General features: G+C 40.7%; 1 protein-coding gene across 5 annotated transcripts in view; it reads left to right on the top strand.

Annotated features, from left to right (window-relative positions):
• LOC125041424 (galactoside 2-alpha-L-fucosyltransferase SEC1-like) overlaps window positions 1–15,538 on the top strand; it is a 38,734-nt gene extending 23,196 nt beyond the window's left edge. For 4 of the 5 annotated variants that reach the window (XM_047636379.1, XM_047636377.1, XM_047636376.1 and 1 more), the window contains 3 exons: window positions 235–397; window positions 6,151–6,292; window positions 12,893–15,538. In XM_047636379.1, the coding sequence (XP_047492335.1) occupies window positions 235–397; window positions 6,151–6,292; window positions 12,893–12,953 (366 nt within the window). In that variant the 3' untranslated portion in view covers window positions 12,954–15,538. The remainder of the gene's footprint in view (window positions 1–234; window positions 398–6,150; window positions 6,293–12,892) is intronic. The other variant, XM_047636378.1, reaches the window with a different exon arrangement.

Here is a 15,538-nt window from a genome sequence, read left to right as displayed (position 1 = left end):
TATTTATATATGTATATATTTATATATATATATATGTGTGTGTGTGTGTGTGTGTGTGTGTGTGTGTGTGTGTATAATATAAATGTGTGCGCATGTATATACAGTATATACGTATATATACATATGTGTGTTTGCGTTACACACACGTGTGTCTGAGCGTGGACGTGCGGGCGGGTGTATGCGCATGCACATATCAGTTAGCGCAAAGCGTACAGCGAAGTTGCTTCTGTACAGAACCTGTTCCACGGAGAGCTCCCCGGGGTCAGCTACTTCGAGCGCGCGATGGACTACTACCGGGAGAAGTTTGCCGACGGCGTCGCGTTCATCGCTGCGTCGGACGACCCGCGGTTCATCATCGCAACGCTGAGTCATAACCCAGACGTCTATTTCGCTCCAGGTTAGTGGTTAATGGCTAATGGTTAAAAAGCAAATTAAATGTGCTCGACGTTAAAGGCCATGTGGCACAGTAGGAAGGCATAGTATCAGAAAAGGTAGAGAGGGGCGCGGAAATGGTTAGGTGCTAAATGTCAACAGTCGTATAGCAGCTGGATGGTATTAGAAGACTCAGAAGCAGATGAGGAAACGCAGCCACTGTAAGTAGGATTAAATCCAGCATTTGTGGATCAACGCGTTAAATCGTGTCCATTTGAAAGGGAAACAAGTATCCCTTTACCTTTCAAGTTGTGCTTTAGTTCAGTGTCATTTAGCCTTGCATGTTTATGAAAAAAATATATATTCGCGTTTTTCAGATGGCGCACTAGACTTTTTCTTGTGTACACATACAGAGCAATTGGCTTATTAAAGATAAATAAATATGGTTTAGTTTTGATTCCATTTGTTACAATGGATATTCTTGGTGTGACATAGTGTCCGTTTCATTTTGCTTCTAAGTTATCCCCTGGGTCACCATCCACTGGCGGCGAGGGATTCGGACGCAGGTCAGTAAGATGGCTAGACGAGATCGCTACCGCTGCACCACACAGCACACACATATATCTAGCACTGATAATATATATAATAAGCATGATAGAAACACGTACGTTATGGGCCACAAAGCAGCATAGTCATTGGTCTCAAAAGTGATCATTCACAATATACAGTCAATGTTAAAGTCCAGCAGTCAATAGCGTCAGGCGAGACGGGGCAAATATTATATCACAGACCGAGGGAGGACGCCGAGACTGGAACCTCATGTTGACGTTAATGTCAAGCAGAGAGGCAGACAAGACACTAGGTGTGCGCCATTAGTCCAAGACAATGTACGTTTAACAGAACCAATGACTGGAAAGCCATCAGGTTTAAGCCTCTGAAACACATGCCAATTTCATTGTGATTATAGTTTATTAATTTTGTTTATATACAGATAGCACTACGAGAGCAAAGAGTCACTTGCTAGTCCCTACTTGTTTACTCTTTTCCTTGGTATTCGAGAAAAAAAATATTTTTCATTTGATATTGCCATTAGCATTGATGATAACGTTATAATAACCCATTGTCTATAATAATTATGGCAGTAATGATATTAACCCATCCGCCCCGAATTTATGTTCTGTCCCCTGTAGTTTTTTGTGAATGTTGTTACATGCAGATGAGTCTATCAGTAGCCCTAGTGACTGATCCTGATTTCCCCATTCCTTGAATTGGCGGGAAAATGTGTTTTCCTTTTTAATACAGCTGATATCGAAAATGTTATTATAGTGTGAGGAACCCTCTCATTCTGCAACCCTTCCCGCGAGCATCCTACAATGTCTCCCACTCCCGCGGATTTATCGCTCGAAGTCGCGTCCTGGTTCGTGTTCGGTTCTATCTTGGTCGTCTTTTTGTGTGTGTTTTGTCTTTCTTTGTTTTTGTTTTTGTTTAAATTTCCCTGATAGTCGTTCTCTTTGTTTCTTTATATATACACTTTCGTTTTTTATTGAGTTCTTATTCACTGTTTTAAGCTATTTCTCTTTTACCTTTTTATCATAAGTTTTTTAGTTTGCTTGCTGACTCATCGTGGAGTGAAGGTACATCTTTTCAAATGTTGTATTTATGGTAACCTACATTATTTTTATTTTCTCTTATTTGTATGTTTTTTTCATTTTTATTAGCTTATGTTATGACATCCTTCCTGGTATTTTTATATTGTAGTCTGGTTTTATTTAATATTATTATTTTACGTGGCTGATTACGTCAGAGACTGTATATATACAACCCAGTTTACCGCCAAAGACAGTCAGTCTATAGTCAGTGTGTATTATTGCCCCTCTTTTTGGCCCGAGAACACCGGATACCATAGCTACAGCTACACAAAGAAAAGTTAAGTCTGAGAGCCTGATACTTTTATTTCACTAGAAGCTGGACGTGATCTCTAAGAAAATATGTGCATTTAGTGATGCCTTGCTATTTTATTTCAATGGTTTTACATTTATTTTATTGATTTTTATTCACTGTCCCCTCAGGCCTTGGCTTTTATTGGTATGCTTGCGTTTATTCGTCAGTGCTTTTGCTTACTCTTAGCCTTAGCCCCTTTTTTTTTTTTTTTTTTTTTTTCTTTTTTTTTCTTTTTTTTTTTTTCTTTCCTTCGAGATGCACCTTCAGTGCTTCTGTGTCGCTGTGCTTTAGAAACTTTTTTTTTTATATTAGTCATAGGCCTTTTGCCAAAGGAACATCGACTCGCAGCAGTTAACGTAAGCCTTTAGCTTTGAACTTCACGGCAGTTAAACATGAACAATAGGGCTGTTTTATATTTCTTTGTTGTTTTTCCTGGTTCTATATATTAGTATTTTCATGCGTTTTTGTTCAGTGTTCACTTTGAATGAACATTAAGGAGATATACTGAAACTTGCTCCCAAGTAGTTCTCATGCAGAGTCTCCCCACGCTACCATCTGTACATGAGGGGATATTTCAGGTATAGACTTGTGTCCCTTACTAGCATAAAGGGAAGGGAGTCAATAGTGTGGGACCCCTGGCCACAGATGCACTTAGTTGATACACCACAATAGTTATTGATGTTATGATTATTAAGTTATTATTAAAATCTCGGTAACATTTAAGACAATGAAATGATGCGAAAGTCCCTTTCCAAAAGTCAAGGAAAAATGTAAACAGGTGAGATAGGTAGGACTAATAACTGACTCCTTGGTGACTAAGCACTTGCAGAGCCATCTTTGTGTAAACGTGTGATTGTGTAAATAACTTGTGTTACAGTGAGAGCATCATATTTATTTGGTTTTATGATTAAGCAGTCACGAATGGTTTATTCATGCACACTTAAGATTCCTCTTCATTTATTGACGAAATTCAATCTTGAATTACAAAAAAATTATGTAGTGAAGAGTTATACGTCCGAGTTAGATATCATTAAAGAGATTAAGGGCTAGAGATCATTAAATTTTAATTATCAGTTCTCAGACTCAATATTATAATAAAACGATACAGTATTGGTGTACATATGGAGGATATAACGTACATGTCGCATCATCCCCAGCACGATTGTAATAAGGGTCTACGTTGGACTGTAACTTTACAGAACTAGTAAAGTTATGGCGTAGCTTGGATTTTCAAGAATTCAAGATGGCCATCACCAGTTCAATTATACTTCACCTGGGTTCTTTGTCTGAAAGAAATTGTGATCCACACTGACCTGATCAATACATGCAGTAGAGCATAAGGCTATAACCTATGGCATGGAATTAGAATGCACCTGTGTGCAAGTCTTGAACGCAGGATTAAATTGTGCAAGTACTGGAGACTAATCAAGAGTTTGTTTTACGTCCTTAAAGCTGTATCAAGTATCCACATGAAGAGTGACATGAGGGCAAAGGACCTCAGCAGTCGACACTATGGTTCGTGTATACGGCTAGCAGATTTAGCAATCCACGAAAAAACGTGAATTGAAGTTAGAAACTCGGGAATTACATGAAAATCTACATAACCACGGCAGCACCATTTAACAGCCATGAAACTACAGAAAAAAAAACATTACGACTGCAAATTCACGTCTCTCAACATTCTAGGTGATTCCATACTTTCAGCAGCACAGCAATCTTCAAAAATACTGGGCAGGTTACTTGAGAATTCAACTTCGGCATATCTACAGCCACACATGTCAACTGAGATTTGAGATAGGTAGATGGTTCCTCTCTTGTTGCTGCAAAAATCAGTTGTACCACAAGTGCTTCCTGCTCTTCCTTGAAAGTTACTATCAATAGAATCTGTCGTGGACTATGTACAGCAAATGGCTTGGTTTAAGGATTTAGTTTGGTTCTCACGGGTGGTCCAGGCATCGGCTGCAATATTTTCCTGCCTCAGAGAGATAAAACACGCATCACACTGCTTGTGAGCATTTCGAGGGCGGTTTGCCCGACATGTGTTACACTGCCTGCCATACGTTAGTCACCGACACCTGAAAATATTTGGAAAAAAGGTGATTGTAAACTGCTATATGTTTCTTGCATTCTGCAATTTAAATATATATATATATATATATATATATATATATATATATATATATTCAACAATGTGAAACTCTCCAGTCGATTAGCTATGGCAGGATGAGTACATCTGATGCCTGTCGTGCAGTCTATTTTTACGACGTTCTTTATTCAGCCGTAACAAGTTTGGCTAGGCGTTTCAGGAGATAACTACCATGTTTCGAATGCTCTCATGAAGGAAAACCCTAAGAGTTGCTCGACAGATGTGTGATCAGTGTACCTGCAGATGCAGTTGGCGTAGGATGAATATTGCAGTGGTCCTGCTTGAATTAATAAAAATGGAGTATAGCATATAACTAGGATCTACATAAACATCACAAAATTCACTTTGAATATCACTACCACCGTGAATGCACTATAACTCTAAAGTTGTTCTAATCAGAGAAACACTAAATTTAGTGCACATGAGAAGGAGCCAACATACAAGTGTCTCGCACATAGGATACACACAATATTTCTTCAGTTATTATCAGCTTCAAGATTTCTTTACAAATAACAACGAAAATAAATCATGACTTAAAGAAATATAATGAAATATAGATCTTTAAAAGTCATGATGCAATGTCTATGTGACAGCAAAGTAACAGCTTCTTCTACGGGATCACCCTCCTAATCCCATGCCTGCCTTGGGCCTCTGCTTCGGTTCAACCAATCTTTCACGGTCTTTTCTCCTCCCTCTTTCTATTCTCGTTTCTTCTCCAACCCCTTCTTTTATCCACTTCCCATGATGTGAGAGCTGTGTGAAATGGATAAAATGCCATTCTAAATCCAGACAACCCAATTTATTTTTCCTTGCTGTACCCATCGCATCAGATAATCTAAATATTCCATCCGCATCCTCTCCTACATCTACCTCTTCCTCTGCCCTTCCAACGTCTGTCTCCTTTCCCCTCCTTAGAAAACCTTAGTTTCTCAGACCTCCCTGCCCAACTCCCGTTCATTCAATACTATCTAATCAAGACCCAAAATATCATACCTATACCTTAACCATCCTCCAATCTCTCTGCTCCCGTTCCCTCTATACTCACAGTGACTACTGGCGTGCATCTTTCAACTTATGTTCTTCCTACACCCCTTCATCCCATCCCCACCCCCCAATACAACCCCCCCCACTCTGTTACCCCTTCCACTTCCTCATGGATACTCATATAACTCCCTTTTTAAAAACAGTACCCTTCCATGGACCCTTCCCTTCCTGGCATTTCTCCTGAAACCATGCTTTGATCAAGTTGCCCTTAATCCTTGCTTACCCCATGGACACCCTTGCAGAATCCCATACTTTTTCAATTGACAGTCTTTCCATCCTCACATGCATGCATATATTCCATTTGATCTGAACATCCTTTTGCTAATCTCTACCTTAACCATTTACTGTCCCCTCTAAACCCACACCCTTCTTACCCCCTTTCGGTACCATAATCTCCTACACTATTGTAGGATGTGTAGCACATTTAATCAAGCTCATCACTTCTCTTTACCCCCTTGGCTGCTACACTTTATAGTGCTATTTTACCTTTGTTGTCCATTAACCATTTTGCTGGATCGCAATCCAAAGCTTTAGATCCTAGATAAATAACACAACAACAATAATACAACAATATGTATACAGAATCAGTCTCAGTAACCTTCAGTTACTTACAAACTGTTACTAATACTGGCTTACTGACATAACAGGAAGGTCGCCGGAGCTGGACTTGGCCGTGCTCGTGTCCTGCAACCACAGCATCATCACAATGGGCAGCTTCGGCTTCTGGTCCGGCTTCTTGGCAGGGGGAGAGGTCGTTTATCCAGACACCAGATTTCGGCGCACCTATAGGTATATAGAAACCTCGCTCTTTCTTTTAGACCCTGTGAATATAGTGACATTCTCCTTCTTATGGGTACATGGTGTAGATGTACCCTATACTCTCTTTCATTACTACTACTTGCATGCACTGACCCTCTCGTTCCCCTTCACAGTGGCTCATAGAATTATTCGCGGATAGTAATGATAGTGAAATTACCGAGAAAAAAACTTTTCTTTCCTTAACTTGGTGTGCACTTACTGAAGAAGATAAGCGAAACAAAAAATATTTACATATTATATAGTGTTATGAATAACAGTTAAAAGTTGCTAGTACTTATCTTCTAGAGAATAATAAAGCTATTAATGTCCTCCAGTTAATATTTGTGACCGGTACAAGTATGATAACAACCCGATAGTTTAAAACATCTATTGGCGGCAAAATAAGTAGATTATCAAGATAATTTTTTTCGTACTCACTCATTTCTGTCGGCCATGTTGGTGGTGGTGGTTTGTCCACTTTTGGACTATTGTGGCTTCATGAAGCTAGCAAGCCTCCTTGGAGGTAGTTTGAAAACACTTTGTTTAGTTCTCTTCCTCATATACTGTAGGCTTACCATGGCCAATAATGATTTTGCACCCTTATTCGTGGCACTGAGGTTTTCCCCCTAAACAGCTAGACCCCACAGCTTTTCCGGTTCTCAGATCCCTAACTCTCCTTTGATCACAATTTTGAACACTGCTACTACTACCCCCTCCTCAATATGTGCTGTCTGCTTAGGCCATTCCATCATCTACCCAGATTATTGTCTTGTCCAACCATAGCGACCCTAACCCATCATTGTCAGGAATATTGGCATGTTAGCCACCCTGCCATGACTATCACTCTACAGCCCGCTAACCTCTATGTGACCAGACTTGTCATGATTGTTCCAAATACCCTGAACAGTCACGCCCATGAGCCAAATATGATGGTTCCCATATGGTAAGTTCAAGTCTGATGAAGCAGATTCAAATTCGGCCTTTATAAGAAATCAGGCAGGAAGCATGTCGATTAAATTTTTCTCCCTATTCCAGTGCTGTCCTTTGCTCTGCCCCTCCCCCTTCTCCCCAAGATGGTTCCACATCTTCCCCATTATCTCATCCTCCTACTTCTTCCGTAATCATTTCTACCTCTTCTACCTGTCAAATACTTCTGTTTTTATAATTCCAGACACTCCAATATCTACCAGTTCCCCAGTGCCCACCCCTCCTTGCTCTACCCATCGCATCAAACAATCTAAACCCAATCTTCTACCGCATTCTCACCTACACCTACCTCTTCGCCTGTTCCTCAGATGTCTGCCCTCTCTTCTTTCCTTCACAAGAAAACCTTGATGCTCTTGAGGACATTCAAAATTTTCTAGTTCTTCCCAACATTCCCTCCCTGCTCCTTCCTTGTTATCCCTTCTACTCCCTCTCCTGGATACACATGTGATCCCCTTTCATCAGAGCAATACCCTTCTGCTAATCCCTGCCTTATCCCACAGACCTCCTTGTAGAATCACATACTTTTGCCTTTGAGAGCTTCAGACGTATACATATCCTACATTTAAACTAATCACCCTGGGGTAAGTGGACGACCTTGCCAGGACTCCTCCCCCCCCCCCCCCAGATAACTCACCGGCAGCAACCAAAATAAATAGATATGCATGAGTTCTTTGGGGCAAAGCCCAAGGGAACACCACAGGTGGACGTTGGGCCCCACAGCCTGCCGACCCCCTTTATTTGGGGCAGTGTGGGTGGCAGAGGTGGCAGAGGTGCCGCCTGAAGCTTAACCCTAGGAGAGCTATCCAGATAGGCGCTTGGAATTACTGGTCCTTGCAGTAGGACAAGCAGTTACCTCTGCTATCGATGGAATTGAGGTGACTGCCCTCTCGGAGGTGAGAAGACCCAGCACCGGCACGATCAGTGTGGGTGGGTACACCTACTACTTGTCGGGCCGTGGTGATGGTCATCACCTCCAGGGAGTAGCCATCGCCTCGGTAGTTGAGGTAACACCGGTTGATGAGCATTTTATGGCATTGAGACTGAAGCATGCTTTTGGCTTTGTGTCACTAATTGCTGTGTATGCTCCTACTGATGTTTGTAAATTCGATATGAAAGAGGCATTCTATGCCAAACTCACATCCATGGCACACAATTGCCCCCTGTAAGACAATCACTGTGATCAAGCTGGCTACGAGACCAGCTCTTGGTATCAGCACTCCAACCTGCATTACTGGATATGGGTATAGCGATACTGGTACTGTGAAGAAGGGGATTGACCATATTCTTGTCAGCATTCGATGGAAGATCCTCCAAAATTGCAGAGTTTACCGGAGTGCCGAGTTCTGTGGCACTGACCATAGGCTGGTAGTGGCTACTCTACAGGTCCACTTCAAAACTCATCTCTCCAGTGGCTACTCTAGGGTATTTCACTTGGACAGACTTAGGGAGGAGGATTGTGCCCGTGGGTTCGCCACGACAGTCTCTGATCGATTCACAGAACTTGAAAACCTGATGGACGAAGCTGCTCTGTGGGAGTCCTTCAAGCGCGAAACAGTCGAAACAGCACAGAAATCGATTGGCGTATGCCCGAGGGCAAGGCAGAATTTCATCTCCCTGGAGACATTGGAGGCCACTGAAGCATATCCCATGGCTCAGCTGAATGGCAATCAGGACTTGCATCGCTCTTTGGTACATAAGACTCAGACACTGCTGAGAAGGGACAAGAAACAGTTCATCAGGAATCTTATTGAGGAGGTGGAAGGCCATTTCTTGGTAAATGAACTTAGCCCTGCCTACCAAGCCCTGAGTAGATGGACAGATCATATCAGATCATGTTACGGTTCGTAAATGTTGAGCTAAGTATTTTGAGCAGCTGTACCAGGTAGACCTTCCAACAGTTAGCTTGGATGCAAGTGGTGTCACAATACCTGTGCCAGACCCACCCATCAGTGAGGAATCTCCTACCCTAACTGAGATTAGAATGGCAATTTCTAATCAGAAGAGTGAGAAAGCCGCAGGCGTATGTGATATCCCTGTTGAACTGCTAAGGGCTGGGAGGGAACCTATGGCAGGGGGCTTGCATACAGTCTTGGCTGCCATCTGGCAGTTTGGTCCCATTTCCCCTGACCTGTTGAGGGGCATGGTCATCCCTCTTTGGAAGGGGAAAGGGGATCGTTGGGACTGTAGCAACTACTGTGGTATTACACTGTTTAGTATACCAGGCTTAGACTGAGACTTAGGGGAATTCCGATGTGGATTATTGGTGGGGGCCTGTCAAACTTCTTCCCTGTTAATTCATGCCTGAGGCAAGGCTGGTGTCCTTGCAGCATCACTTTCCAATGCCTGCATGGATTGGACAATGGGCAGAGCTACTATCCAAAGCCAGTATGGAGCAACACTGGGCAATATCAAGGTCTCAGACTTGACTTTGCCAATGATGTTATCCTATCTGAGTATCTGAAGTCACTGGTGGTGACTCTTGATGCATTTAGCGATGAGGCAAAGCCCTTGGACTTAGAGGTCTCCTGGACCAAGAACAAGATTCAGGACTTTGGGGGCCTGTTAGGGAAACTCGTTCAGTCGATCCATGTTTGCAATGAGGATGTTGTAGTCATAAAGAGCTCTACATACCTTGGTTGTATAGTCCATATCTCTGACCAAGACCAAAAAGTCAGTAGACGGATTGGTCTGGCAGCAGGAGTCATGAACTCGATCAGCAAGAGCATTTGGAGATGTCGGTACTTATGCAGAAGGACCAAGCTACGTGTCTTCAAAGCCTTGATACTGCCAGTTTTGCTCTATGGAAGCTTTGGAGTCTCGTCTTGATACTTTTGTAACAAGTCTCTTCGCCGGATCGCGGGGTACAGTTGGCAAGACCATGTGTCTAACCGACGGCTACGCCGTGAGACTGGCATGGGACCTGTTACTTGCATAATCCAGGATCACCAACTCAGGCTATATGGGCACCTAGCTTGTTTCCCTGTGGATGACCCTGCCCATCAGGTTGTATCTGCAAGACAATCCTGGGTGGAGAAGGCCCGTGGGACGACCTAGGAGGTCATGGCTTGGGCAGCTCGACGAGACCTGTCGCGGGCCGAGGGCCTGCCTGGAGACTCGCCATGAGGGACCCTCGTTGCTGGAAGCGTAGGGTGTATGTGGCCATGCGCCACATACACCCTTGTATGTATACATACATCTGTATGTATACATGCATTTATATATATAGTATATATACATATATACATACATTTTATATATGTACATATGTATGTATATATAAAGAATATATACATATATAAACATACATGTATGTGTATATATACATATCTATGAATGTATGTATATGTATATATATTTGTATGCATGTATATGTACATATATGTATGTATATATACATATATGTATGTATACATACATATATGTATGTATACATACATATATGTATGTATACATACATATATGTATGTATACATACATCTGTATGTATGTATACCTACATCTGTATGTATGTATACCTACATCTGTATGTATGTATACCTACATCTGTATGTATACCTACATCTGTATGTATACATACATACATTTATATATACATATAAATGGATGTGTATATATACATATATATGTATGTATGTATGTATACATATAAATGTATGTATTTATACATATATATATGTATGTATATATACATATATATCTGTATGTATATATACTGTAGAAAAGGTATGAATGAGAATGAATATCTTCACAATACAAGAGATGTATTTGACCGGTTTCGATTCTATCCTCGTCAGAAATACATACATCAAGGGAAATACAGAGTATATATATATATATATATATATATATATATATATATATATATATCAGACATGAGCTGACGACTGTGACCTCCCACTTGTTGTCCGTTTTATAGCTGCCGCGACCTTGGATAGTTTGAATCTACTCGACGCTGCGTTGATGTTATTCTCCGTCGCGATGTAAGCAGCTTCCATAACTTTCCTTTTCTGTTTGTGCTGAAACCTTGGCTCGTTTCACCATAATATGCTGTATCGCATCTACGTATCGAAGCCAAGTTGAATGCCTGCCGATTATATCCTTGTAATTATCCCTCTCCAGCGTCTCCATGAACAGGCAGGCCATGACTGCACTCAGGGGGAAGCCCATGGCAAGACCACTTATCTGCTGGTATTCTTCCCCAGCAAATTCAAAGTAGCCGAAGTTCACGCACAACTTCACCAGGCGAACGAAGTGATGTCTCGGCAATGGAAGTTCAGCATCTGCCATGAAGCTGGTGACCCTCTCGACTGCTCGGACTGCTCCGTCTGTGGGTACATTTGTGAAGAGGGATTTTACATCAAAACTGGCAAGCTTTTTATTTTTATAACTGGAACTCTGAAGACGTCTGATGAGGTCCCCAGAGTTCTTTGGGTGGGAATCACTGATGACTCCCATAGCGTCGGAGAGGGGTTCAGCCAAATACTTACCCAAACGATGGGGAGCGCTGCCAATACCAGAGGTGATCGGTCTCATCGGTATGTCTGCCTTGTGTACCTTCGGAAGACCTCTCATGGAAGGGTTGCGGGGAGCAGGTGAAGTAGACTTAACTCCGTCCACGAGAAAATCCTATATATCGCATACCCTGCAGCAGATGCGACACAGCATACTATGGTGAAACGGGCCGAGGATTCAGCACCAGGATCAGCGAACATCGAGCTGACATCCGTCACCATAGGACTTCCAACGCCATGGTGGTACATATAGATGAAGCTGGACATCTACCCAATTGGAAGGAAGCGAAAATAGTCCATGGAGGACTGAACAAACAGAAAAGGAAAGTTATGGAAGCTGCTTACATCGCGACGGAAAATAACATCAACGCAGCGTCGGGTAGATTCAAACTATCCAAGGTCGCGGCAGCAATTATACGGACAAGTGGGAGGTCACAGTCGTCAGGTGGTTCGTCAGCTCATGTCTGATAAATATATACTCTGTACTTCCCTTGATGTATGTATTTCTGACGAGGATAGAATCGAAACCGGTCAAATACATCTCTTGTATTGTGAAGATATTAATTCTCATTCATACCTTTTCTACATTTGTCAACATGAATGCGGTTCATGTATATATACATACATATGTATATGTACATATATATGTATGTATTTATACATATATGTGGGTGTATATATACATATGAATGTGTATATATACATATATATATGCATATATATGCATATATAAATATATATATGCATATATACATATATATGTATATATACACATATATGTATGTATATATACATACAACAAGGGTATTTGGAGATGTATATATATGTATATATACACATACATATATGTTTATATATACATATATATGTATATATATATATATATATATATATATGTGTGTGTGTGTGTGCATATATATGTGTATAGATATGTACATATATGTATATATTATTTCTAAAAAATAACCACACTCGGAGACTAACAGCCCCAGCGATTTTGTTTAACCCCAATGGTGCAGGGAGACCTGGTAAAATGGTTTTACACACAGACGGCTGTTTGAAAAAAATACCTGTGAAATTATTATCTCCACAGATTCGCCAGGAGGATGTATGAGGTAGCGCATCTGGACAACTTCACGCCGCTGCCAGTCTAGCTTCGAGTCCAACTCCAAAGCCTGAGGTCGAAAGGCCAATAACCGGCTGCGTAAGAGGGAATAAGGAAACGTGGCAAAGGCTTGTTTTTTTATTATAACTCTCTCTATATATATATATTGTTTTTCTTCTTCTTTCTCTCTCCCTTTTTCGTGCATCCGAGAAATCTTTGGAGAGCGTACGAACCTCGTCCCAATTCTCCGAAGATCTGATTCTGGAAGACGCAATTTGGAGTGAGTGCAGCTCGTCCTATTGAGAACAGCAAACCAAGGATTGCCTCCTCTTTGAAGAATGGTCCGTCAGTCATTTCTAGCCAGACAGTGGAAACTCACGGTAGATATGACTCCCTGACGTAAACAGGGAGTGTACACATTTTTATTTGATACAAAACAGACGATGCATGGAGGACTAAAGAATGCCACCCACTGCGTGGGCTTCAGTCTCTCACCCAATTAGCGCAGATGTCTCAAGCACGTGACTTCCACGTGGGACGCTGCTCCCGCGCAAGGGTTGTGCGCCAGTGGAGTTTCCCAAGATAATAATATGTCTAAAAAATGTATAACTGCCACCCAGATCAGGACGCAGAGTCACCCTTCGTGCATATACTTCCTAGAAGAGAGAACACCAAGCTATCAAAACCTACCAATAATTATATGATTAAACACAGTGTTCCACGTAATTTTTTTTTTCAGCTGCAGTAATAGCTCCAGCCTTAACATTTGTCTGGCATCAGCTGTAACACCTGCTCTAGATACATCTGCACCGCCCATTTTACTGCCTGCTGCATCACATGCCTCCGAGCCACCTTAAGCGTCTGCCTTAGTGCTTACTGCAGCGCCTGTGCCATTGCAGCAACTGCTTCAGTACCACCTACAGCACCTGCTCCACTGCCCGCTGCAGCACCTGTATTAGTGCCAGCTGTATCATTTTCCTTACTGCCAGGTGTAGCAACAAGTTTTCAGCCTGTGGTAGAAGAAATATTTTAGTTGAACTTTGAACAGGTTATAGAAAATGTATAATGGATTTTACATTTTATTTCTAAGTAAAATAAAAAAAAAATCTTTTCTTTCACCTTTTTTTTTTTCATTTTGTTCATCATCATATACAAGTATGAGGTAGGGGTATTAAAGATTAACATACGACGAAAACGAAGAAAATTAAATGTGTTAATGCATATTACACACTTTAATCCTCAACATATAACATACATATGGTTTTCACCAAAAAGACGAGATTAAAAAATCAAAACCAAACGTGAATCTAAAACCACTAGGCATCTAAAGAAGACAGAAGTGAAAGAAAAATGAATATTAGAGAAACGAACAAATAAAAGCTGCTAGATCGACTACTTTAAAAAATACCAATCGACATGAATTATTTAACATTAAATGTATAAGAAGACACCGAATATTTAGTTTGGATCCACCCTAAAGACTGATAATGACAGCTGACAATTATTGGAACTTAAAAGAAAGAGTGATAATGATAAATGCTGATCGTTTAAAATAAAACTATGGTAAAGTTATATGTGAATTAATCAAAATTAGAAATTAGAAAAAAACTATAAAGCTGAACCAAGTGAACCAAGATAACTGACCAAGATGTCCCGTCAAAAACAGGAATGTACACTAGGTTTCAAGAAATTATTAATACATTTCGATAGTGTCAACCACGAAAGTAAACTAATAAATCACAAAATCGACACATACTGGTCCAGAAGTTATCAATGTATCAGAACCCAATCAGTCAAAACTTCATGAGGATATATCGATAAAACAGATTGTATCTTTCGCTGTTCCATTAGGAACTATATTAGGCCCAGAATATGTTTAGAATATTCGTAAATGACCATAGCTCAAAATTGACCTCTTGTTCAATACGCCGATGATTCATAATTTCTCCAAAGTGATTCTGTAAACAACTTAGATTAATTGATAAAAGGGCCCAAGACACTTTGACACAAATGGCCTCAAGATAATTCCAAAATGAAACAAGGTAGTCCCCAAAAATATCGCTAAAATGCTTGTAAGCACTACCGTAAGATATGAAGCATTTCCGTAAAAAAATGGAGTACACACTGATAGATTCATGACATTTGAGACCCATATCGACATCTATGGAAAGCAATGAGCACTTTAATCTACCTACCCCACATAAAAAAAATAAAATCCCTGCAAAAACGAGGATCTCCTTTATACAAACGACCATATGAGATACAACAAATAAAGATAAAATTAAAAGATAAAAATAAAAAGTTTGCTGCTTTGCTGATCACATAACCCTACATATGAATAAACTGATGGCTAAATGTACAGTACAAATGCAATTATGATACTTGCATACTGATTCATGAAATAATTCAAGGTTTTTATCCAAGGTGGCTCTTAACTTTTCCAGCCGTAGGTAGCGCAACCTGTATCCAAACAAAGGTAAACTCTTTGTATATCAAAATATCACATAAAGATACTGAGGCACGTCAGATACAAACGCATGGACCCATTATCTAGAACAAACTACCTCATAACACCTGAAACATTCTGAACTCAAATACATTAAAGAAAAAAATAAAGAAACATCTCTTAAAATC

This window comes from Penaeus chinensis, chromosome 30 (assembly GCF_019202785.1).
Source record: "Penaeus chinensis breed Huanghai No. 1 chromosome 30, ASM1920278v2, whole genome shotgun sequence".
Taxonomy (NCBI): Eukaryota; Metazoa; Arthropoda; class Malacostraca; order Decapoda; family Penaeidae; genus Penaeus; species Penaeus chinensis.
This window is presented reverse-complemented; position numbering and strand designations above follow the sequence as displayed.